This window comes from Anolis sagrei, chromosome 4, assembly GCF_037176765.1.
Source record: "Anolis sagrei isolate rAnoSag1 chromosome 4, rAnoSag1.mat, whole genome shotgun sequence".
Taxonomy (NCBI): Eukaryota; Metazoa; Chordata; class Lepidosauria; order Squamata; family Dactyloidae; genus Anolis; species Anolis sagrei.
Genome location: NC_090024.1, coordinates 50295348 through 50320439, shown reverse-complemented (window position 1 = coordinate 50320439; position 25092 = coordinate 50295348). Strand labels below are relative to the sequence as shown.

Here is a 25092-nt window from a genome sequence, read left to right as displayed (position 1 = left end):
CACGTCCGCCCTCCACACTTCCGCCCTCCGCACTTCCGCCCTTCGCATACAAACACTCTTCTTTATTATATATATAGATATTGCACATAAAATTACCTTAAGACTATGTATATAAGGTCCAAAATATTTCACATAAAAATACTCAACCTGTATACAGTTCAATGGGAATTATGGATAAACAAGTATAGGACTATAACTTAAAATTATACCATTTATTTTGAGCTTTATTTCTGTGATGAAAGAAGCCAGTCGGTTATATAATTTGAAGCGTAGATTTCTGTTCATTCTGTACTGTGCTGGGACACACAAACTAAGCCTCCTGGTTCCCTGCAGTCTGCCACAAATGAATACAACAGGAGAAGAGGGGGATGGAATTTTAACATAAATCAATTAAAGCAAAGCAAATGCTGTGAGAAACCTAAGGCCCTCTGCCAATGCAGCCACATTTCCCCACACCCAACTGCAAGTAAATAATCTGATGAAGGCACACATGGAAAATTGGCACTGGATTTATAGAATGGATTTTATTATTCTGTTTCTGACAGTCTTCATAAAATGTGTTCTCTAGCATGCTTGTGCAGAATCAGAACTGTGGAGCTTGCAGCCATCTGCTTTTTTCCTGGTAAATCAAATGGAAATGCTTCCTTTGCTCAGGTACTAGGACTCCTACCTATTTGTAGTTGCCAAGGGCACCAAAAGGAACATCTAGGTATGTAGTAGCTCTTGAAAAGAGAAGGAACTGCAGCACAGCACAGTTATATACAAATTATTGTAATGTTCATCTGACTTAAAAGGTGGTTTTGCCCAAAGCAGCAATAGACATACTGATTTTATCAAAGATGTAACTATCAGCATATGACTCAGGGCAGGCCCGTAGCCAGGATTTTGTTTTGCGGGGAGCTGAGTTTGATTCGGGGGGGGGGGGGGTGCTAAGTCTAAGTGAAATAACAAAACAGTTTAAATAATATACCAGTAAGGCCTTCTCATGGACCACCATGAGAATTTTGGGCTACATGCCTGACTCGGGGCATTATGCTGCAGTCTCTTCCACCACACAAAAACGGATTAATATTATGCACAGTTAAACACAAAAACGGATTAATATTATGCACAGTTAAACACATAATAATAATAATAATAATAATAATAATAATAATAATAATCTTTATTTATATCACACCACCATCTCCCCAAAGGAACTCAGGGTGGCTTACAAGACATTCCAAAGTGCAGCATATTACATAACATGAGTATAAAACAATGTCACATAAATATTATAAAAACAACCACAATCAACACTTATAATAAAATAACACAATTTTAAAAACTCAGTCCATCTGTAGTTAAACTAGCTGCCATCAATTCACAACTAAAGTCCCAGAGTGTCAACCTCATACGGGCCCATTTCAGCCTACTCGAGGCCAAAAGCCTGCTTTAAAATCCATGTTTTTAGACTGGATTGGAAGGATTCAAGGGTAGGGGCTAATCCAATCTCTTTTGGGAGAGTATTCCAGAGCATGGGAGCCACCATAGAGAAGGCCCTCTCTCTTGTCCCCACCAACCACTCTTGCCATGTTGGTGGGACTGAGAGAAGGGCCTCCCTTGCCAATCTCAAAGCCCGGGCCAGTTCATAGAAAGACATGCGGTATCAAAGATAGGTTGAACCTGGTGTGTATAGGGCTTTGTAGGTAATAACCTGCACCTTGAATTGAGCCCGGAAACTTGTCAGAAGCCAGTGGAGCTGTTTCAGTAGGGGCATAGTATGTTCCCTATAGCTAACCCCAGTTAGCAATTTGGCAGCCAACCTTTGCACTAACTGCAGTTTCTGAACTGCCTTCAAAGGCAGCCCACATACCATGCATTACAGTAGTCCATTCTGGATGTAACTAAGGTATGAACCACCATGGCCAAGTCAGAAGTGTAGTTGAGAGGAAACTGCATTTCATTTTTCTTTCATAGCCTTAAACCACCACCACACACATATTAATAGCACACATAACAGAAGAGAGAGTCAATGGATCAGGTGCTTTTACATCCCACATAAATCAGTATCTTGATTTCATCACGACTCTCAGCAAATACCTCCACAATATTCTTGTTGACAGGTTGATAAAATGTGAGTAAAACACTGCTGCTCTTGGGAGGAGATGTAGCTTTTTGGTGGGCTCAAAGTGTCTTTTCTCCCTCCCAAGCAGTGAAAAAGTTCCCCAGGCTCCTCCTACTGAGAGGGCCCTGCTGGGAACCCGATTTCCCAGCAGCACTTGCTTAGGGCAGGCATTGAAAAGTCACTTGAGTTCCTCGCAGAGCATGATAAGAGTTGAAGTTGGCTCTCAGCCAATAAAATACCTGGTTGTGTCCATTTTCTGATTGGCTGAGAATGGACACAACCAGCAGCTACAATTCCCAGAACCCTCTCTTGCAGTTTGTTTTATTTTGAAAAATGTTATAGTAAAAACTTAAAATAATTCTTAAAAAATCAGTAGATTGGTGAATTGTTCTGAAACTTGGCAGGCCTGCAGTTGTAAATGGAGTCTAAAACTTAGGTAGGTTTCATGCAGATGTGCCTTTAAAATGAGTAAGGATTGAGCCTCTAAATTTTCCCATTGTAGTCAATGGGCTGAATCTTAGCTGAATGAAAACAGCAATACTCCTCCCAATTCGAGTAACTTCCCGGTAAACAGAATGAGGACTTCCATCCATATTTTCTTCTCCTGATAATTAAAAAAGAACTATCTTATTTACTTGAATCTAATGCTCACCTTTTTTGACTAAATTACTTTGCCAAAGTTAGGGTGCACATTAGATTTGCTTAATACAATAATCCTAGTGGTGAGGCAAAGCAAAAAGGGAAGCTGCTTCAGAGGCACCTGGAGCTCCTATTTGAGGGATATCACCTTAAATTTATTGCCACAGCTCAATGCAATCCTGGGCTTTGTAGTTTGGTGAGCCACTAAGCATTCTTTGGCAGAGAAAGTTCAAGGCCTTGTAAAATTAAATGATTTCATTAAGTCAGTGCTATTAGAGTGGAATCATTTTACAGCAGAGATGCACCTCAAGGTTTTTCTTTCCATCGCTGGAAGCTTAGTGCTCTAACAATTTTTAAAGAAGGAATTTTAAGTATACAGCAACTATGATGCAAACCTTTTTTGGCCAAATTACAGAAAGTGCCCTTTTTGCCTTACATTTGCCAGCAATTTTTTTGTTTTTTGTTTTGGGGTTTTGAAAACTTAAGTGTGTATTGTTGCTGTTCATTCGTTCAGTCGTCTCCGACTCTTCGTGACCTCATGGACCAGCCCACGCCAGAGCTCCCTGTCGGCCGTCACCACCCCCAGCTCCTTCAAGGTCAGTCCAGTCACTTCAAGGATGCCATCCATCCATCTTGCCCTTGGTCAGCCCCTCTTCCTTTTGCCTTCCACTTTCCCCAGCATAATTGTCTTCTCTAGGCCTTGATGTCTCCTCATGATGTGGCCAAAGTACTTCCACTTTGTCCCTAGTATCCTTCCCTCCAATGAGCAGTCAGGCTTTATTTCCTGGAGGATGGACTGGTTGGATCTTCTCACAGTCCAAGGCACTCTCAGAACTTTCCTCCAACACCACAGTTCAAAAGCATCTATCTTCCTTCGCTCAGCCTTCCCTAAGGTCCAGCTCTCACATCCGTAGGTTACTACAGGGAATACCATGGCTTTGACTAGGCAGACCTTTGTTGCCAGTCTGATGTCTCTATTCTTTACTATTTTATCGAGACTGGACATTGCTCTCCTCCCAAGAACTAAGCGTCTTCTGATTTCCTGGCTACAGTCTGCATCTGCAGTAATCTTTGCACCTAGAAATACAAAGTCTGTCACGGCCTCCACATTTTCTCCCTCTATTTTCCAGTTGTCAATCATTCTTGTTGCCATAATCTTGGGTTTTTTTAATGTTTAGCTGCAACCCAACTTTTGCGCTTTCTTCTTTCACCTTGATTAGAAGGCTCCTCAGCTCCTTCTCGCTTTCGGCCATCAGAGTGGTGTCATCTGCATATCTGAGGTTGTTAATGTTTCTTCCAGCAATTTTCACCCCAGCTTTGCATTCATCAAGCCTCGCACATCGCATGATGTGTTCTGCATACAAGTTAAAAAGGTTGGGTGAGAGTATGCAGCCTTGCCGTACGCCTTTCCCAATCTTGAACCAGTCTGTTGTTCCATGGTCAGTTCTGACTGTTGCGACTTGGTCCTTGTCTCAGGAGAGAGACAAGGTGGCTTGGTATGCCCATCCCACCAAGAACTTGCCACAATTTATTATGATCCACACAGTCAAAGGCTTTAGAGTAGTCAATGAAGCAGAAATAGATGTTTTTCTGAAACTCCCTGCCTTTCTCCATTATCCAGCGGATATTGGCAATCTGGTCTCTCGTTCCTCTGCCTTTTCTAAACCCAGCTTGAACATCTGGCAACTCTCGCTCCATGTATTGCTGGAGTCTTCCTTGCAGGATCTTGAGCATTACCTTACTGGCATGAGAAATAAGGGAGTTTGAGCAGTCTTTTGCATTTCCCTTTTTTGGTATGGGGATATAAGTTGATTTTTTCCAGTCTGATGGCCATTCTTGTGTTTTCCATATTTGCTGGCATATGGCGTGCATCACCTTGACAGCATCATCTTTTAAGATTTTAAACAGTTCAGCTGGGATCCCGTTGTCTCCTGCTGCCTTGTTGTTAGCAATGCTTCTTAAGGCCCATTCAACCTCACTCCACAGGATGTCTGGTTCTAATTCATTCACCACACCATCAAAACTATCCTCGATATTATTATCCTTCCTATACAGATCTTCTGTATAGTCTTGCCACCTTCTCTTGATCTCTTCAGCTTCTGTTAGGTCCCTGCCATCTTTGTTTCTTATCATACCAATTTTCGCCTGAAATTTACCTCCAATGTTTCTAATTTTCTGGAAGAGGTCTCTTGTCCTTCCTATTCTGTTGTCTTCTTCCACTTCCATGCATTGCTTATTTAAAAATAGTTCCTTATCTCTTCTGGCTAACCTCTAGAATTGCGCATTTAACTGGGCATATCTCCCCTTATCACTGTTTCCTTTTGCTTTCCTCCTTTCTTGGGCTACTTCCAGTGTCTCAGCAGACAACCATTTTGCCTTCTTGATTTTCTTTTTCTTTGGGACGTACTTTGTTGCCGCCTCCTGAACAATGTCGTGGACTTCTGTCCATAGTTCTTCTGGGACTCTGTTTACTAAATCTAGTCCTTCAAATTTGTTCTTCACTTCCACTGTATATTCGTTAGGAATGTTAGTGAGATCATATCTAACTGGTCTATGTGTTTTTCCTGGTCTCTTTAGTTTTATTCTAAATTGAGCAATAAGAAGTTTGTGATCTGAGCTACAGTCAGCCCCAGGTCTTGTTTTCACCGACTGAATGGATATCTGCCACCTTTGGCTACAAAGGATGTAGTCAATCTGATTTCGGTGTTGACCATCTGGTGAGGTCCATATATTATGTGTATTAGACTCAAGTGTGTATTAGACTCAAGTAAATATAGGTATTGAGAAGCCAGGATGCTCTCTGCCCAAGTGATTGCTGGATCCAGTTGAGTTTACTGTTCATATGAGCTTGATATGATTTGTGGAGATTTTGTGGGTAAACTTGCAGAAACCAATCAGAAGCTGAATAGGCTGGACTCACCTATACATGTCACAAGAAAGCAAGAAAGGAAGAAAGATATTTATTCCCCAACAACTCTTTTCCTTTGCTTGAACATGTAATTCTTGCATGTAAGGAAACTATATATGTGAGTAAATTAATCCTGAGTTTTATGCAAATGTAATTAGGTCATTTTTTTCCTAGAGAAGCTAATTAGCAAAATTGCTTCAGGGCATCAGTCTGTAAATACATCAGTGAACGTTTATGTAGAGAGAACAAATGAATTGAGAGTGTGATGTAAAATATGAGAACTCTTCAACTGAGATAAACACAGGTTACATAAATATACACCAAGATATTGACTGATAAAAAGAAACTGTACTGGAAAACAGCAAGGCTTTCCGTAATGATTAGAAATATATGTTTTGTGTAGATAAATATGAACTTCTTTGTTTTTTAGCTAAATAAACATTAGTCACATAGCCATACCCAATGAGTTCTGGTATAGAGTACGACTGTGCAAAATTTTGTTTGTGCTTTGTTTGTCATATCTATTTTGTAAGATTCATATGTGCGATGGGATATTAAGTAACGCAAGAGGCGCCCATGTAAAAAACTTAAGATTCAAAATGCTGACCTATGACTTTCAGAAGAGTCATGTAAGCCTTGTAAATGGCTCCAGGTGTCCATCACTGGCACCACTTCTCCCTCAAAAGGGCTGAGTTTGGTTCCCCCAAAGGGTCCTGAGGAGGATGAGATGCCACAGTGAAGGGAGAAGCCCCACTGTCCCCAAAGGGGGCAGCAAGGGGAGCCTGGGGTGGGTGGCCAGGATATCTGGCTGGATGGCAAGACAAGGAAGAAGCCCCTCTAGCACATGGCTGGCCCAGAGAGAAATAGGCAGAGACCACACTAACACTGAGGCTTTAACATGTGAAGTGAGCTGAATTCTAGGAAATGCAGTTTAGGGTAGGACCTTTCAAATTCTATGCCATTTGGGGTCCTCACCTTTCCAAGCTACATTTCCCAGAATTCTGCTTTCCACCTTGTCTCTTCTCCTCCTCCCTGGAAGTTTTGGTGGGGAAAACCTGTGTTCTTTCTCTAAAAGGATTTTGAGATGAAAGGGAGTTGAATCAATCTTGTGAGGTAGGCAAAATTGAGAGGCAATAACTCCAAAATTTCCTATCTGGGCATCTGTTGAGGGTGCTTTGACTGCCTGACAGAAGGGAGTGAGACTGGATAGTGCTTGGGGTAATATCAGTGAAATAGTATTGTTAAGTTTATGCTGATCAAAATCCCTAAAAATCAGTGGATGTCCAAATCTTTCTGAAACTTGGGAGGGGGGTGTGATGCCCTGGTTATGTTGTACCACTGAATATAGAAATTCAAGGAGATAGCTCTTGTAGTTTTTTTTTTAAAAAAAAATGTTATTCATAAAACTTTTTAAAATCCCCCCAAATTAATGGATGTATGAAACATTCTGAAACTTGGGGTGGGGGTAACAGTGGTAAATCTGTTCTACCATTGTAACAAGCTTCATCCCAATAGCTCTAAAAATGTTGGGAGAAATTAGCGCAATTGCATAATGAAAAAGTAATAAAATTTTCATTTATTGTTATAGTTATGATACGGATATTTTTGAAACACGTTAGAAATAATTCGCCACCACAGCCTAATTTAGTAATGAGTACTGAAAGATTTTTTTTACATTGATCACACAGGCCTAGAATCTAGGTGTCTTCCACCATCTCCTTACCCTGTGAGAAAGGTTAGGCTGGAAGAGAATAACTAGTCCAAGGTCACAGAATGAGCTCAACAGGAGCCTGGACATGGCTTTCCTAAATCATGGTCTAACCCTCTAACCATTATATCACATTGCTTTTCTTCAGTATTGCTTAAGTAGTACTTAGTAACATAGAGATGAGAGAACGGTCTTTGCAGAGAGAAATTCCTGTGCATCTCAAGCTGCACACTTTCTTATTTAATTACTTGCTTTTGAGGGTAGTAGGTGGGGAGTTTGGATTCAGGGATCGATCATGATATAGCCAATTTGGTGAAGCTAAATAAGTTTGAAAAATGTCTATATGAGGAAACCATCTGAGCTAACTCATATATACTGTTTACAGTTCCGTGGATGAAATAAAATGGAAGAAAGCTGCTATGTAATGGTAGTAAATAGCTGTGACTCATTAATAGACACCTAGGACTTTCACATAGCATATGCTATGAATTTTCATTTGCATTTCTGAACTTGTAAAATGTATTTGACTGGGGTTCTATATATAATTAATAAAATGTCTTAGCTGTTACTGTCGCTTTCTGGTCTGTTTCATGTTGAGGGGCCTATGAACTGATTGTGTTTTACTATAGAATTTGATTTTGTCACAACAGCAGTTAGAAGGTCTAATGTACAGGTGGAAAGAATATTCATTATTATTAATTCTCGGCTTGTAAAACAGGTTACGGATAGTCAGGAAACCCCATCAGCAAGTATAATAGATGGCCATTTCCCATCATCACAATGGTGCTATGACCATCAATATAAATTGCAATGTTTACTATTTTGTACATCTGGCTTGCAACATAATACATACTGAGCAGAATGCCTGCTGTAGTTTTTTGTGCAAAATGGTTTTCTCCACGGAATAATTACCCCACAACACTTCAGGTTGTTCAAATATTGAGAAAATACTAAAATGGGATATTTGTTTTCTCCCATTGCTAGTAGAAAACCTACTGCAATTATCCATACTATCATGTGAGGAAGAATGGTAAAGGATTTGCATAGTTGAAACACTTGATTAGAAATAATCAGATATGTTCAGTGCAATAAATGTGGAAAAATAGTGAAGTAATGACATATTTATGGTGGTTGATCCTTAAGGGTGATATATCCCTTTGTTCCTTAATTATATGCATCTATAAAAATACAGTAACAGCCTGGTAAGGGAGCCTATTTTTAAGAAGTGATAAATAGAGTTTAATCATTATTATAATATATATATATATTTTACTCCAGTAGTGGAATATTCAATCCACATATATACCGGAGACAAAAAGAAAGCTGATTCCAGTGGTGATGTCTATCTTTGCCTTCAAGGGGAGAGAGGTGACTCTGGGAAACAACAGCTTAATAATTCTGAAAATGGCCCAATCACTTTTTGCAGAGGAGAGGTAAAAATGCATTTCTTATACTCATATTTGTAACAACACCTATGTCGCCTATAGAACATTTTACTTCCAAAAAATTATAGTCTGAATATTCATATCATAATTTCTTATTATAGAATCCAAGCTTCAGTCATTGCAAGCCACTCTGATTTCACTTAAGATGCATCTACACTGTAGAATTAACACAGTTTGTTACTACTTTAACTGCTCAATGCTCTGGAATCATGGGAATTGTGTTTTCACAAGGCCTTCAGCCTGCTCAGCTGAATTAGTTATAATGCCTCACCAAACTACAGCTTTTTGTCATGATTGAGACTTAATAATAAAGAAAGGATCTCACAAAAGAGAAAGGTGCCACACAGAAGATTCAATTATTAGAAAGGAAAATCCAATTCGATAACAAATGTTGTTTTCATTAAAGATATGGAGAAAAGAGACAAATATGTAAAGGACTGCAGCATTTTCTATACTGGATAAGGATACCCTGGGTTTACACCTCAAATCTTGCTAAAAACAATAGAAAATGTTTCAGAGCAAACACAAGGCGATAGTAAATGATAACTATAGATTAATTTTATGGTTGGGGATCACCACAACGTGAGGAACTGTATTAAGGGGCATTTGGAAGGTTGAGAAGCACTACCCTAATATTTGCAAAGTCATACAAACCACTGATATTTAAAACAAAAAATGGAAATGCTAATTTGGGGGCATCTTGTGGCTCCATTTCAATATTGATTGAGGATATAGGGCCAAAGCCAATTGGATAGGATGCAATTCAATGAAAATCATATACATTTTCCTCACTGCAATAATTTTCAGGCTTCTAAAATCTTCCCAATCTGCAGACCAAAGTTCAGTTTCCATACATAGCCCTTTGCAGTATACAATTTAGGGCTTTCTACATGGCAGGCCAAAAAGAAATTATTCCTCACAGAATTTTCCAGTGCTGGAGAACCAATTCTTATTTTATCGTAAAATCTTTTGGGAGAAAGGGGCAGAAAAAGCTATATGTCAGATTTGGATTTCATTCTGGGATTTAAACCAGCATTTTAAATATGTTAAAGCTTTCTAAAATAAAATCCTACAGGAAATTATATATTCATATACTGCACAAACACAAAAATTTCCAAGTAAGATTTTGGCAGTGTTTATATTTTACTGTTCCTCCTGGATGTTAGTTACAGATGGTTCATGCTTCTTACAAACCAGCAATAGTATCTCTTCCCAAACCACAGGTGGATGTTTTCAGAATCAAAGCAGTATACCTTGCGAAGCTGAACCAAGTCCTTGTGGGATTTAGAAGCTTGAACAAAGGTATGGTTTGTAAAGTTAAGATCTACAAATACTGAGCTTTTTGCAGCAAATACCAGAATGGTTAATATTAGTTTGTCATGGTAAAAAGAAAAAAGGCCACTGTTCAAAGTAGAAAAATTGTGATTTTGAAGTGAGAACATACGATCACACCACACACTTTGAAGTTTTCTCAGCAGCATTTTGATAACTAAGAAGTACACCATCTAGAACTGACTGTCAGACGCTGGAAGATCTCAGAAACAAAAGCACGCTCACAAAGGCAGATCCTTGGAAATAGCTTTATTTTTCCTTCTTACCATCGAGAAGGGAAACCTAGTTCTGACTATTTCCTGCCAAACTGGTAGTATATCATTTAGTTGGCCCATGATCCCTCCTACTATCTATTTCTAACTGCTACATTCCATTCCCACAGAACATGCTATAATTCCCAGGTCTCCCCCCCCCCCTCCCCAGTCCAGATGGCTCTTATCAGAAGTCAGTGCTCTACTCCCATCCCAACCAAACTGGCATGGAGTGGACGAAGCAGCTTGTCGGTTTAGCTGGTACAGACACATCCTGACACTGACTTACATTCTCAGCAGTTGGGTGTGCTGAAGCAAATATATTATAAAGGCTTGTTTCTATAAAACCTAAATAGCTCCTCTGGATTCTAACCAGAAACTGCTGCATTATAATATGTGCTTTTGGAGGTAGAAATGTGCTCAATCAGATACAAATGTATTTTAATCTTGTATTGTTGTATGATGTTTTAACTTGTATTAGTAGCATTGAATCCTTGCTGTGAGCCAGTCTGAGTCCCTCTATGGAGGTGAGAAGATCGGGATATAAAAGTTTTAAATAAATAAATAAATAATGAGGCATGTACCACCATGGCTAGATCTGGCTTCCAAAGGAACGGGTACAGTTGACACACAAGTTTTAATTGTTCAAAGGCCCTCCTGGCTATCTCTGACACCTAGACCTCCAAGTTCAATGCTGAGTCCAGGAAGACCCCCAAATGGTGAACATGTGTCTTCAGGGGGAGTATGACCCCGATCCAGCACAGGCTGACCAAGCGTACCTCTGTCTTGTCTGGATTAAGTTTCAATTTGTTTGCCCTCATCCAGTCTATTACTGATTACAGACACTTGTTTAGGATCAGGGCAGCTTCCTTTGCGTTATGTGGAAAGGAATAGTAGACTTGGGTGTCATCTGCAGATAGGTGGCACCGAACTCCAAAACTCCAGATGACTCTCTCAGTAGTTTCATGTATATGTTAAACAGCATGGAGGACAAAAGAGAATGCTGAGGAACCCCATAGGACAATGGCCAGGTGTTCCAACAGGAGTCCTCCAGCACCACCTTCAGGGTATGGCCCTCCAGGTAGGACTGGAGCCACTATAAAACAGTGTCTCCCAGTCTCATCCCAGTGAGACAACCCAGAAGATACCATGGCCAATGGTATGAAAAGCTACTGAGAGATCCAGGAGAACCAACAGGGATACCTTCCTCACCCAATAGATAATTCGTATCATCCAGAAATCCCTGGAGTTGGGAGGACATCACACACTTCAAGACATGCTCCAATTATGACATTTGCTTTTCTTCTAGATGATTGGTTCCTAGAAAAGATTGTAATAAAAGAAGAATGTTACCCTTTCATCTCATACACCTTTGTTCACAATAACTGGATCAGTAAGCATTCAAAGAAAGGTTTTACAGAAACTGCAATTCCACTGCAAGGTAACATTTTTGATTTATTGATTTATGAAAGTCCATTCTGGAGGATACACACACTTTTAAACATGTTTATCCATAAATAAATTCCCCAAGACATTGCCAATCAGGTGTGGGGAAAATTAAAGTTCAAAAATCACTTGTATATATTAAGCCATTCAAGAAGTACCCCAAAGATCAAAAATTATGGATAGTGGAATTTGAGCATTGTCATTTTCACTGTTCAAAGTACTATTTCAGGGCAACTGAAATAGTACTCTGAGGGCAACTTCTTGTACTCTTCTCAAAAACTCAGGATATAAGCCATGTGATCCTGAGTGTTATTCTACATGACACATGTTATGGTAGAACTAAAGTTTGATATAAAAGTGGATAATGGAAACTGAAAAAAAGGGGCACGTTGAGAAGTAATTTGGGGATTTCCATTATCCTTTAAACTGAAATGTATATCATTGTGGATTTATATTTATTTTTCATTAAGAAGCCATTGCAATACCTGGCTCAGTTAAAGATTTTGGTGCTAGAAGCCAAGGACAGTGGAGAGTGTGGATGGATTGTGCCCATGTTCCAGAAAAAATGCCTGATGTAGAAGTGCTTGTATTTGGAACCAAGGGGAAGTCTCTTCCAAAGAGAGCTAACAGTTTTGAAAATGAACCATTTCTTGTGAGTTTCTAATTTACATTTGGTACCCTTTTTATTTTGCATTCTCATGCTTTGTTTCATTCTGCTACATTGATGAAATTGTCAGAATGATACCAGAGTGCTATCCAGCATATAAAACTTTTTCAATTCCCAAAGGATATGAAACAAGGAAAGTTCATATACAAGGTTGATAAATCAGGGTGTTATTGTAGATATTAAGGAGCTATCCAAGATCCTGAACCTGTTCTTGGAATTGGGTTCAGCATCTTAGGAAACTCCTTTAAAGCCTGGAGTGTACACTACAGAATTAATAGATGCTACTTAATGGCTCAATGCTGTGGCATAATGGGAGCTTTAGTTTGGTGAGGTACCAGCACTTATTTATTTATTTATTTATTTACTTACTTACTTTATTTATATACCGCTTTTCTCAGCCCTCAGGCAACTCAAAGCACTCTTTGGCAGAGCACACCAAAGACCTTGTAAAACTATAACTCCCATGATTTCATAGTATTGAACCATGGCTGTTACAAGCAGTATCAAGTTGTATTAATGATGCAGTATAGTTTCTCCTCTGAAATAAAGCTGGAGTAGATTTATTGAAAGCTGCCAACTGGCACCAAATTCCATGATCCTTATGAACAACTGTTAGAAATGAGACATGCCTACAAAAATAACTTCAGTACTTTGAATGGTAAAACACCACACATAAAATAATGGCAACTCTTATTAAATGTCCCTTATTAAATGTATTCTATATTATTACATTTAAGTAGGCTTCTGTCCATACATAAGCAGATTTTCAGAAATCAGCAAAATCATGAAACAAATTACAGCACAGACCATTCCCAAACATTTAGGAATATTTCATACAAGGATACATATATTGGCCACCATTTGAAATCTGAGTTTTCAGCATTGATACCTAAATTATTTTAGAAATTGGTATCTCCTTGGCAAGTTTCTGGAAATGATAATGGTTATTTTGTGAACAGTCATGACCATTGCATCTGAGAGTAGTAAAATATAAGTGTTGGGTGTGACAACTAAGTTTGAAAAGGGGAACTGACAAATGGGAGTTTTGCTGATGTTGAATAAACCAAAGTAGTTTATCCAATGGTTTTTTTTAACCACTAATGTTATTTGGATTTCACTGTTTTATTGACCTTGAACTAATAGTCCACAGTTTTTGTGTCAAATGCATGTCAAGGATCTCATCATTCTAAATTCTCATCTTGGCCTATTCGTGTAGGCCCTTTTACAATTCCGACAAATCTAAGCTAAGATTTTGTTTTTTTTTAAAGGATTTCTGCAATCAAAATAAGAGTGTGGCATAAATACACTTCAGCTAACAATATTTTCTTTTCTTGACCAGTTGAGTGTTGGTGATATTGGCAGCATAACAAAGATTTCATTAATGTTATCCAGCCCATATTTGACTAAAGGAATCAAACTTTCCAAGGTACTTCATGCATTGTCTCACATGAACTTATATTACCCTCTGTACTATAATGTGCAATATTTGGTATTTCAATAAAATAACATCTAAAAAGAAAGCTTTCTATTTACATAATAATTTGAAAACTAATTTCCGTGTTATTATGTTATTATATTTTTGACTTTATAAGTTGCCTATCCATAAACGTTAAGGTATCAAAAGTCACAGTCCACTCATGACACCATTGGTTTATGCTGTCCCCTTGGTCTTCTCTCGTGTTTCAAAATCTGTTCCACAGAATAAAGCTGGTCTCTTGAACTGTTTTAATGGTGTTTTGGGTCACATGGGAGAGCTTCAAGAAGGAGAAGAGATTATACTCATTCTATTTGACAGCACTGGATACTGACCAAACCAATTTAAATGAAAGGATTTTCAATTTTTTACAACTATTATATTTATAGTAGAGATATAATTCTCCATTAAGCTTCTTCTCAAAGGAAGCAATGTGTAATTTTCACCATATTTTTCCTGCTGCAAGAAAATCTCCACAGCTATGAAACAAAGTGCATTCACAATATGGAACATTTTCTGAACAAAATTTGAATATTACTGGGGGTTTTCTTTTGCAAGAAACAGCATTTTCTACACAGAAAAATGACATTTACGCCCCAGAAAAAGCTCTTTCCTGCACAGAAAAATTATTCAACCATGTGCAAAATGGATTGTTGTAGGTTTTTCGGGTTGTATGGCCATGTTCTAGAAGCATTACCTCCTGACGTTTCACCTGCATCTGTGGCAAGCATCCTCAGAGGCTGTGAGGTGCAAACTTTTCACTACATGTGCAAACATTTCACTACAAAAAAGTCCCAAGCATTTTCTGTGCAAATCAATGACATGCAAATTTTGCACAGAATAAGACCCCAGTTATAGCATTTTCTGTGTAGAAAACATTTTCTGCACAGAAAATATATTGTTGTTTAGAAATATTTTCTACATAGAAAATGTTGTTTCCTTTCAAAAGCAACCACATGCAAAGTTTGTGCATAAGTCCTGAACTGCAAAGATTGTCATCTGTACATAAATATTCACATCAGAGATTGTTCACACTAAAAAAAAAAATACATTTTCAGTCTTTAAAAGTAGTTTTGAGTAGTTTTTCTGTGCCAAGTTTACAAACTTGGCACAGAAATACTTCTTTCCCCAAACTTGAGATTCATTCAGAAAATGATAATGTGCCCTTTTGTTTTATGACATCAGACAAAAACAGATCTTGAGAGACTGTTCTATAGTGGAATCAAGAGCTATTGGTAAAACATAAGATGGTGTCTAAGTGGCCAAAATTCAACAACTTAAGTCTCCCAGAAAAGTCCAATTAATATTAATAATCTCAAGATTAATAAGGCACAAAAGATATATATTAAATCTCAACTTGAAAAAAAATGGTCAAATGAAATTGGTGAAACCAGTCCTGTTCCTGTATGCCATTGGAATGTATGCCTCCAGTTGGTACTACAGCTTTGCAATCCTGATTAAAAAGATATACAACTTATCAGTTGTCCTAAGTTCAGTCTTCTCTGAGTCTTTGATTTGGAAGATCTAAAATAAACCATGATTAGAAGAGCAGTTGAAATCAATTAAAATGGTGAGTGAATTGAACTACTTGCTTGTTTTTTGACCTCACCATATAGGACTAGATATGACGGCAAATGCCAGTCTAGCCCCAGTCACCCACATAGCCATCTGGCTCTGTTCACACAATGTTGTGTCAGCTCCATGGGTGCTGAGGAGCTGAACCGGTGTGCCACCACAGCCCAGATCTCCGATGTAGCCCAATCTATGTGGGGAAGCCATGCACACCATGCAAACTTTACATTTTCCCCCATATAATCGCCATGCTGGTAGGCAAGGTAAGGCTTGGGGTGCCAGATTCCCCACACCTCACAGTGGAGTGCTACCATCTCCTGCCACTGGACGTGTAAAGTGATCCCTGGTTATATCTTTGATTACAGAGGGTCCTCACATGAGTTACATGTGTGAGACTTAATCCAACTTTTATTTTTGTGTGAATGCTGTTGATAAATTAAATCATAGTATAATATGAGGCTATAATCTTTAGAGGACCAGAAGGCAATTATTATAACTGGCCATTAGAATTAGCTGATATTGACATTCACTGGGAAGTAGCAGCTAATAATGAAAGGACCAAGGCAGTGACAACTCCAGTCCATCCCCTGTTCAGATATTAGCCAGCACGCCAATGCTTTAAATTAAGAAATAACTTTCTGAGATCTACAGAGATACTCGCAGGAATACGTGAGTCCAAAAGTGCCAGGCTAAAACCCAGAACCTTGATCCATGGCTGATACCGAATGAGAGACTCCCTCCTGGGCACGCAGAAGACTGGGTGACTTGAAAGACACTGAACAGACTGTGCTCTGGCACCATGAGATGCAGATCCAACCTTAAGAAATGGGGCTACAAAGTGGAGTCCATGGCATGCGAGTGAAGAGAAGAGCAAACCACAGACCACCTATTACAATGCAGTCTAAGTCTTGCCACATGCACAATGGAGGACCTTCTTATAGCAACACCAAGGCACTCCAAGTGGCCAGCTACTGGTCAAAGGACATTTAGTATAATGCCAAGTTTTTCACTTTGTTTCTATTTTTAACTACATTACAACTGTACCCTCAATTCGCTTCTAACATGATAAATAAATAAATTGGCTATTCAAGTTCATTATAATTTATCTGCTAAGAAAAAATAGAATGATTCAAAAAGGCCCCTTGTTCTGGAGTGTTTGGTATCAAATAGTAAAGACATTTGAAGCCATTAGTATCAAATGATGAAAGTTTTAAAATGATGGAGATGGAACATCAGAGGAGGCATATAAGTTCCTGAAGAAATAAGAGGTTTTTAAGAACAATATGTTTTCATTTTTGAGGTATATTGGAAATGCAAATAGAGTCACATATTTTAACAGGATCTTAAAATGTTTAACCCATAAATACTCTTGATTATTCTTTTCAAAAGATAGAACAAGGTATTGTGAATATTCATCTGTGATGTTTGTGCATATGCTGTTTTCTGTTCTGTAGCTTTATATATATGAATCCTCTTCCTATAACTGACAACTTCACTTTTATGAAATGTAAAAATAGTATTTTTATGTATAAACGGTGCCATTTGCTTTGAAAAGATTATTCACTCATCCTGGCAAAGATATAATAAAGGTAGTATTAAAGGGCCATCAAAAATGTTAAGTTCTTACAATAATGTTAGTAAAATCTAATTCTTAAAATAATTACAAAATAAGGAAATTAATTTTAATAGATATGTAAATCACTGTAGTTCCCATATCTGAAAAAACATTTTCTGTAACCTGGTCCTATAATAGCCAGATGGAGAAGTACTAGTGTCTATATGGAGCCCTACATTTAATTTCATCTGCATATCAAATTCTTTTGAATACATGCATATTTAAGTTAACAATGCCTGTACCAAAGAGGTACTCTTTTTTGTAAAGTTTATTTATATGCATCCAGCCCTTCACTTTGTCTCACTTGGAGGTTGCTTTAGCAACATAGCATTGGGGAGGGGGGTGGTACTGAAAGGCCGGGAAAAATAGATGCTTGGTTTCAAATTGCAGCAGTGTGTCTAACAATAAACAACACAATAAAACCTTGAGCTGGGAAAGAGCTGGATTCCACTTCAGCTGATCCTACTGTAGCTATGTGTGCCTATCTATATCAAATAAGATAAACAGTGGCTACCTCCAGAATCTCATAGTGAGCATGGGTATGCCATGAAACAGTGAGAAAAGGAGACAGCAAAGACGAACCTGTCACCAGCTCCCCCTGCACGGGGGATTTAAGAAAAACTGAGGCTGGTGAATATGCCTGAATTAGCTTCCGAGCACAATTCAAAGTGCTGGTGTTGACCTATAAAGCCCTAAATGACTCCGGCCCTGTTTACCTCTCTGAACGTATTCTCCCCTACGAACCATCAAGATTACTAAGATCATCTGGAGAGGCCCTGCTCTCGGTCCCACTAGCCTCGCAAGCACGGCTGGTGGGGACGAGGGACAGCCTTCTCGGTGGTGGCCCCACGACTCTGGAACTCTCTCCCTCTGGAGGCCAGAACCGCCCCATCCATCCTAACATTTAGGAAACGGGTGAAGACGTGGCTGTGGAGTCAGGCCTTTGAGGAATGAGACAACACCATAGGACTCTGGATGGAAGTGGATATAGATCCATCTTATTTAGGACGACTGACCACTGTAGTTTTATATTTAGTGTTTTTAAAGTTGTTTTGTAATTTGTGATATATGCTATTTTAATGAATGTATATGTTTTTATGGCTGTAAACCGGGCTGAGTCCCTCAACGAGGTTGAGAAGCTTGGTATACAAAACTGTGAAATAAATAAATAAATAAATATATTTTGGAATAAACCTTCTAATGAGCCCTAGAAGGTTCAGAAATTTTTGTTTATTTACACAAGACCTGGGATTTCCCCTTTCCCATATGCATATTATATATATATATATATATATATATATATATTGCTGAAATGGTTCCCTTTTTTGTGTTGTAGCAACCAATTCTTCTTCTTCCCATGTTATTTCTGTCTCAGATTCCAAATTTTCAGTTTAAAAATTAATGTCCAGAATGGCATCTCCTTTGTTGATGGGGGCATAGCTGTACCTGTTGATCAAAGACTTTGCCATATGGGAGCAGCCAAAGGGTGCTACCATCCCAAAATCTGCACCAAAGCGGGTTTTAAAAACTTGTTTTAGTGCAGATTTTTGTCCCCACCCCTACCAAAAAGCCTGGGCTTTCCTGGGGAGGGTGGCTACATGCAATTTCTTGGGGAGGGTGGCTACAGGGTGGCATGCAGCCACTCCAAAATCCTCTAAATGTATCCCTAAAAAAGAAAGAAAAGTTACCTGGCCACCATTATGTTGCTCCTCATGCTCTCCTGGCACAAGGAAATGATGTGCCTAGAAGGGGGGGGACACTCCCTTCTTGCCCCTGTCTCCTGCACATAATTTCCTAATGCCAGGAGGGCATGAAGAGGAACATAATCATGGCCAGATTTTTTTTTACTTTTTATCGGTAAATTTGGGGTTTGAGGTGGGTGCCCTCTTGGTTTTTTGGATTCCTGGTTTTTTGGATTCCTAAACATCAAGATGGCTCTGTGGATTGGGCCTTGGGGGTCACGTAATGTGCTCCCCGGGCCCAATCCACACAGGCCCCACATTTGGTAAGGCCCAGATCTTACCAGGTGTTTAATTAATTTGGTTTTACCAGATGCATCATTTGGATGTCTCTGGTAAAACCCGAGACAGGTCTCAGGATATGGGCCTGTCTGGGTGAGCCCAAATTCTACTTGTTAGGAAGAGTTTGAGGAACTTTTTGCGTTCCCACCAAAACTAATGGTTGATGAGTGTTTGATCATTTGTTCAGTCGTCACCCCTTTCCGTTCTCATTCCTTATTCAAAAGTTTGCAAAGACATGTTCTGTCTATTTATTTGGTGTAATAAAGATGCAATCCCTAAACGGATTTTGGAAGCAGAGAAGATAGAATGAATACTTAGGCTGTTGTTTTAACCTTCTTTCATTGTTGTTGCATTTTTGCTTTGAGATGTGAGTCAAGGTGACTCATGATAAAATTAAATCAGGTACTACTAAAAACAGAAAAAAAATATTATAATGTGCCAACACTACTAATAATTTAAATAATGCAACTCTATAAAATTATAAAGAATAGAAATATATAAACAAAAAATTAGAGTGCTAGTCATTAAAGTCCCTTTCTCAGCACCCAGTTGGCTGTCAAAATCCTTGGCTGCTAATTATCCTTCTCACTTCCAACTGTCAGGAAAAATCAGCCACTAGAATTAAGTTCATCAAATCATGATCAGTGACATATTTGGCCATAATCTCCACTCTTGGCTTCCTGTGCCCTTGAGCCTGAAAGCATTCAGAATGATTCACCGGAGGAATTCTTAGTGGAGTATAACAAAACATCAAATGATAATTTGATCATTAATCGCCAGCCTAACCAAACTCATGGGTTTGTTAGCCTAAGTGGTGCCCTGAGCCTGAATTTCAGACCCTAGTACTTCTTTTCCAGTTTTCTAGAAAATCTCAGAGAAAGAGTATTGCACTTTGTGAATTTTATTTGAACGTCAAACTTTGCACAACTGGGCTGTCCCCTTATGATAATGATATTAATTCCTTGTAATATTTCCTGGGGCCATCCTCATGACAATGGGATCATCTCAAGATCTTAGGCTTTGGCTCTAGGATATGGCAGCCCTGTTTGTGACTGTGAACTGCATATGCCTGTAAGACATTCATGTCTTACAGCCATAACCTCCAGAGATTTAAGTAGCCTTTGTTTGAAAGCAATAAAGATTCAGATTGTTGTCTCTTTTCCTCCATCATCCATTGTCCTGCAGCTTCGAATGAAAGACTTGGATACTAAAGAAGAGCTGAGCTTTCACCCTTTAAACCAATGGCTCTTTGAAGAAGATGGGTCAGAGGCTGTGACAGAGCTAGCAGCAGTCAGACCAGATGTAGCACCACTTAAGGGTATGTTGCCAGCTCTTGAAACAAGCCAAAAGAAAGGCTCTCTCTGTCAGGAATTTCCAGTGCAGAACGGATGATGCGGGATTATATATATTCTAGGCTTGTGATTATTTTGACATGCCTTGTTTAAAGCACGTGTGAGATATTGAACTTTCAGCAGGGATGTACAAAGGCTGAAAACTGTGTTTGGTTTTAGGCAACTCGCACATATATGAATAACGTACCATAAAAGACAACCCACTACAATAATGTCATTCATTTGTAGTATCGCTTGAGTTATCCAAGCTAAGCAGATTTCATTTATTGTTGCTATATTTTTGTGGTTTTAAACTGGATCTTTTCATTATTGGCTGCTACTTCCCGGTGGATGTCAGGTGGTGCAATATTGGCTAAACAATATAATTTCTCCAATGGTGTAGGGCGTAGACATCCTGTGATAATGTGGCATGTCTCATTAAGAGCCACATCCACTGTTTTAGTGTGGTAGATGTGTTCCACACTGCACATGCATACTCTCTGTAGATCTTAGAAAATTATTTCTTGATTTAAGGCATTGGCGTGCTGACCGATATCCGAACAGAGGATGGGTCTGAGATGTCACTGTCTTGGTCCTTTCTTTATTGGCTGCTACTTCCTGGCAGATGCCAGGTGGGCAATACCAGCTAAACAGTATAATTTCTCCAGAGGTGTAGGGCATAGACATCCTGTGATAATGTGGCATGTCTCATTAAGAGCCACATCCACTGCTTTAGCATGGTGAGATGTGTTCCACACTGGGCATATGTACTCAGCAGCAGAGTAGCACAAGGGCAGATGTTTTCACTGTATCTGGTTGTGATCCCCAGGTTGTGCTAGTCAGCTTTCATATGATATTGTTTCTAGCATCCACTTTTTGCTTGATATTCAAGCAGTGCTTCTAGTAGGTCAGGGTAAATCCCAGGTATTTGGGTGTGCTGCAATGCTTCCGTGGGATTCCTTCCACTGGATTCCAAGGGAAAATGAAATACCCTTTATGGCACACTCCTATGCACATCTAGTCAAAAGTAAATTACAATTATTTCATGATTGCTTACTTCTAGGAATATTTGGATGGGATCACAGTATTCATGAACTTCTTAAAGTTGTTGCAATGCAGGAATAGGCATGTTAACTGTAAAACAAGGTCCATATAGTGGTAAAAACTTTATTAGTCCAATGGAAAAAGCACCAAAATTTACTGCTAGTTTTCAAAACCAAGATTTAATTTATAATGTTAGCACCAAGTTTTTGTATATTTTTCATTCGTCTTTTCATTGGCTTATAAAGATATTATCACAATATGCATTTCAGAAATCCTAAAATGAGCATTCTTTAACACAAATATTTGCCAGTGCATGAGCATGGTACATCTTTTGTTAATGTCTAATTTATCAGTACCATATACAAATAAGTAATGTGTAAAATAGAAAGCACCATCTACAATGATCCCAATAACCTGAGCACTGCAGATGTGTAACTGTCTTCATTATTCAAATATGAGAAATGTTAGATCTGAACTAGATCTGGCCAAGGAAAAAAAATCATTCAACTATTGCAGAATGGATATTCAAATAATCCTGATCTGTGTTTTTTAAAAAATAAATCAATAGAAACAAATGTTCTTTTATTTAGATGAATTGCAAATAATTCCAGCTAACATCTATCCATTGCAGCTAATTTTCATGTAGGAAAAAATGTAAAATTAATTGTGCTGAAGTCCTGCTGTTTGTTCCAAATCAGCAGACTTTGCTGTGAGCCTGCCAGTTAAATAATTGCTGCCACTATCAATTAAAGTGGTATGAGATGCTAACTCAACTCTTCACATCGATTTGCATTAATACATTTCAATATAGACAGTAATAATCATTTAGTATGATGCTTGGATGACAACATGTAGTTCTGTTCTGCTTGCTTCTTTAGACAGAATAGCAATTTTTTAAAATAAAAAAATACCTTAGTTAACTCTATGTAAAACTCAGCACCGAGAAATCAGTTTTCTTATGTGAGTGTCAAATCACAATATAAATGAAATCCTTTTAAAGAGTTTGATTACTGATGCTATCTTGCATTTCACAGCTTAGGAGTGTTACTTTGGGATCTCCAACTCTCACATTCTCCCATTTTAGGCAATGCTGTCTTGGGTGTTTGGGGTATTATGATCCAAAAGAATTTTTTTCCCTCATATGTGGTCTTGAAATGATTTGAAAGTATTTAAAGTGAAATCAGACAATTTAATGACTTCTGTGATATGTACCAGTACTCTTCGAAGTGTTGGTCTGTGGACTCACACTAGACCAGTGATTCTCAACCTGTAAATCCCCAGATGTTTTGGCCCACAATTCTCATTTCAACAGCTGGGATTTCTGGGAGTTGTAGGCCAAAACATCTAGGGGCCTGCAGGTTGAGAACCACTGCCCTAAAGGAAAGGGTGCACAGTGGTGCAGGGAAGAAACAAGCATCAGATGCAAGCTGTTTGCAAAAAGGAGCTACAGCCGCTGATCTCTGGTGAGGCTGCAAGAAAGAAAGAATCAAACAATGGTGCAAGTCTCTGGGACAAAATAAGCACTGCCCCCAGCAGGGACTATTCTACATTTTGCTGATTTGAATAGAACTTAAAGCAGTGGATTTTAAAATCAATTTTAAATAGATTTACAGCACAACACATAGTTTTAGTCTCTTAGTAATATAAGGTGATAAGTTATGAGTAGCAAACTATGAAGAAAGAAGCATATTGAGTATTTGGTTGATTGCTTTCTTATTCTACATCGCTTGAATAGTTTTGTCACATTTTTTTCACTGATCTTCATTCACAGAAGTTATGTACTCAGTCAGTGTCTACACAGGAACGTTACCTGCTTCAGAAACAGATGCAGAAATCTTTATTACAATATTCGGAGAGAATGGAGACTCTTCCAAAAGAAGACTTAAAAACGTAAAGTCTTGTGCACATTTTGAAAAGGGTCAGGTGAGCACCGTTTCTTTTGGTATTTTTCCAGGACACCTGTCAACAGCTTTTGAAATGCTTTCAGTGGCATCCTTGTCTGAAAGCATAATGAATGAAAAAGCTATTCTGTGTTGCAGATGTGTCCCCTCTCTACATAATTTGCAGAAGAAAAGGGAGTAAAATAATAATTGTCACAAACAAAGCACACAGTCAAAATCATACCGAAATGATTATTAACAGTTCTTAATCTGACAAAACAACCCATTTAGTCTTGTTTAATATGCAAATGCTAGAATGCAGAAGCAAGAGGAAAAGATAGAAAGTATAAAAACGATTGAGGAGGTTTCCGAGTTTTAAATTGTTGTGTAATATGCTATTGGTTTTGCTTTTTTGTATTGTATTGTTTGTTTATTTTATGTGTTGCTTTAGGCACTTTGTGTCACATGTAAGGCATGCTGAGTCCCTTGAGGGAGATGGAGGTTGGTTATAAAAATAAAGTTATTTTTATTATTATTGCTACGCTCATGCATGTATGACTCTGTAGCTGTGTTTACACAGCTGTGTCTAACCTAGAGACAGTCCAGAGCATTATCCTGGTCTTCACAGCTGCATTGATGTCTAGTCACACTGAGATGTATTGGCCTTGCTACTCCATCACCTCATCTTCTGTTTCCTGTAGACTGGCAGTGCTGGATTCAAACTCAGTCCAATGTTTTGTTCATGTAGACAATCCCTGTGAACAGGCCCGTAGCCAGGATTTTTATTTGGGGGGGTGGGGGTGGGTGCTGAGTCTGAGTGAAAGAGGGTCTACCTTCGCAAACCTTTCGTATCATTACTCCAGTACCCTCATGCATATGGGATATATTGAGTATGGTGATCAGATCATGATATGAATAAATATAACAGTTCAAATAATGCACCAGTAAGGCCTTCTCGTGGACCACCATGAGAATTTCGGGGGGGGGGGTGAAGCCCCTCGAGCCCCTCCCCCCAGCTACATGCCTGCCTGTGAAGGATTCCTTGTCATGAAACTGAACAACTCAGGCTTGAGTTCCCTTTGCTTTTTTTAAGGGCAGATCTTTTGGCTGTTGCCAGCAACACTTTCACCTCGGTTGGGGATGGAGCTACAGCTGGAAGTCACACAATGTTGTGTGATGGCTGCCATGGGGCTCTATCCCTGAGAAGGCTCTAAGCATCCTAGGACACTTATTTTTGTCAATGCGATGAGGTCCTTATTAGAGCTTTACTGGGAGATTAGTGAAAGCCCATTGAATGAAATGGAAGTTGGACAAATGCAAAAATGCATCTATGGGATTAGATAATATTTGGATTCACTTCTGTATGCACCTCATTCTTCTCCTATCCAGAACTATAGTCCAAATTCAATCTAGGTGCAGCTTTCCAATTATATCTGAAGAGCTATCTATCACCTGAAACTTGTTCAGTTTCGACCTTGGTTACTGTCACGCTCGATCTCACCACTGCCACCAGTTCTGCTGAGACACTATTAATGGACACCAACTTTTATGTGGGAGACACTAGACAACTATTCCAACCATCAGTAACTGGGTTGTGGAGAGCATTTCTTCACTTAGGATTAGTATCTATTCCTAAATGCAGCTAACCCCGT

The 25092-nt window shown here is 38.8% G+C and overlaps 1 protein-coding gene across 1 annotated transcript in view; it reads left to right on the top strand.

Annotated features, from left to right (window-relative positions):
- RP1 (RP1 axonemal microtubule associated) overlaps positions 1-25092 on the top strand; it is a 222929-nt gene that overhangs the window by 153207 nt on the left and 44630 nt on the right. The window contains exons 37-43 of the mRNA XM_060775314.2: positions 8641-8795; positions 10031-10109; positions 11700-11831; positions 12307-12488; positions 13843-13929; positions 20371-20503; positions 23332-23483. Of these exons, the coding sequence (XP_060631297.2) occupies positions 8641-8795; positions 10031-10109; positions 11700-11831; positions 12307-12488; positions 13843-13929; positions 20371-20503; positions 23332-23483 (920 nt within the window). The remainder of the gene's footprint in view (positions 1-8640; positions 8796-10030; positions 10110-11699; positions 11832-12306; positions 12489-13842; positions 13930-20370; positions 20504-23331; positions 23484-25092) is intronic.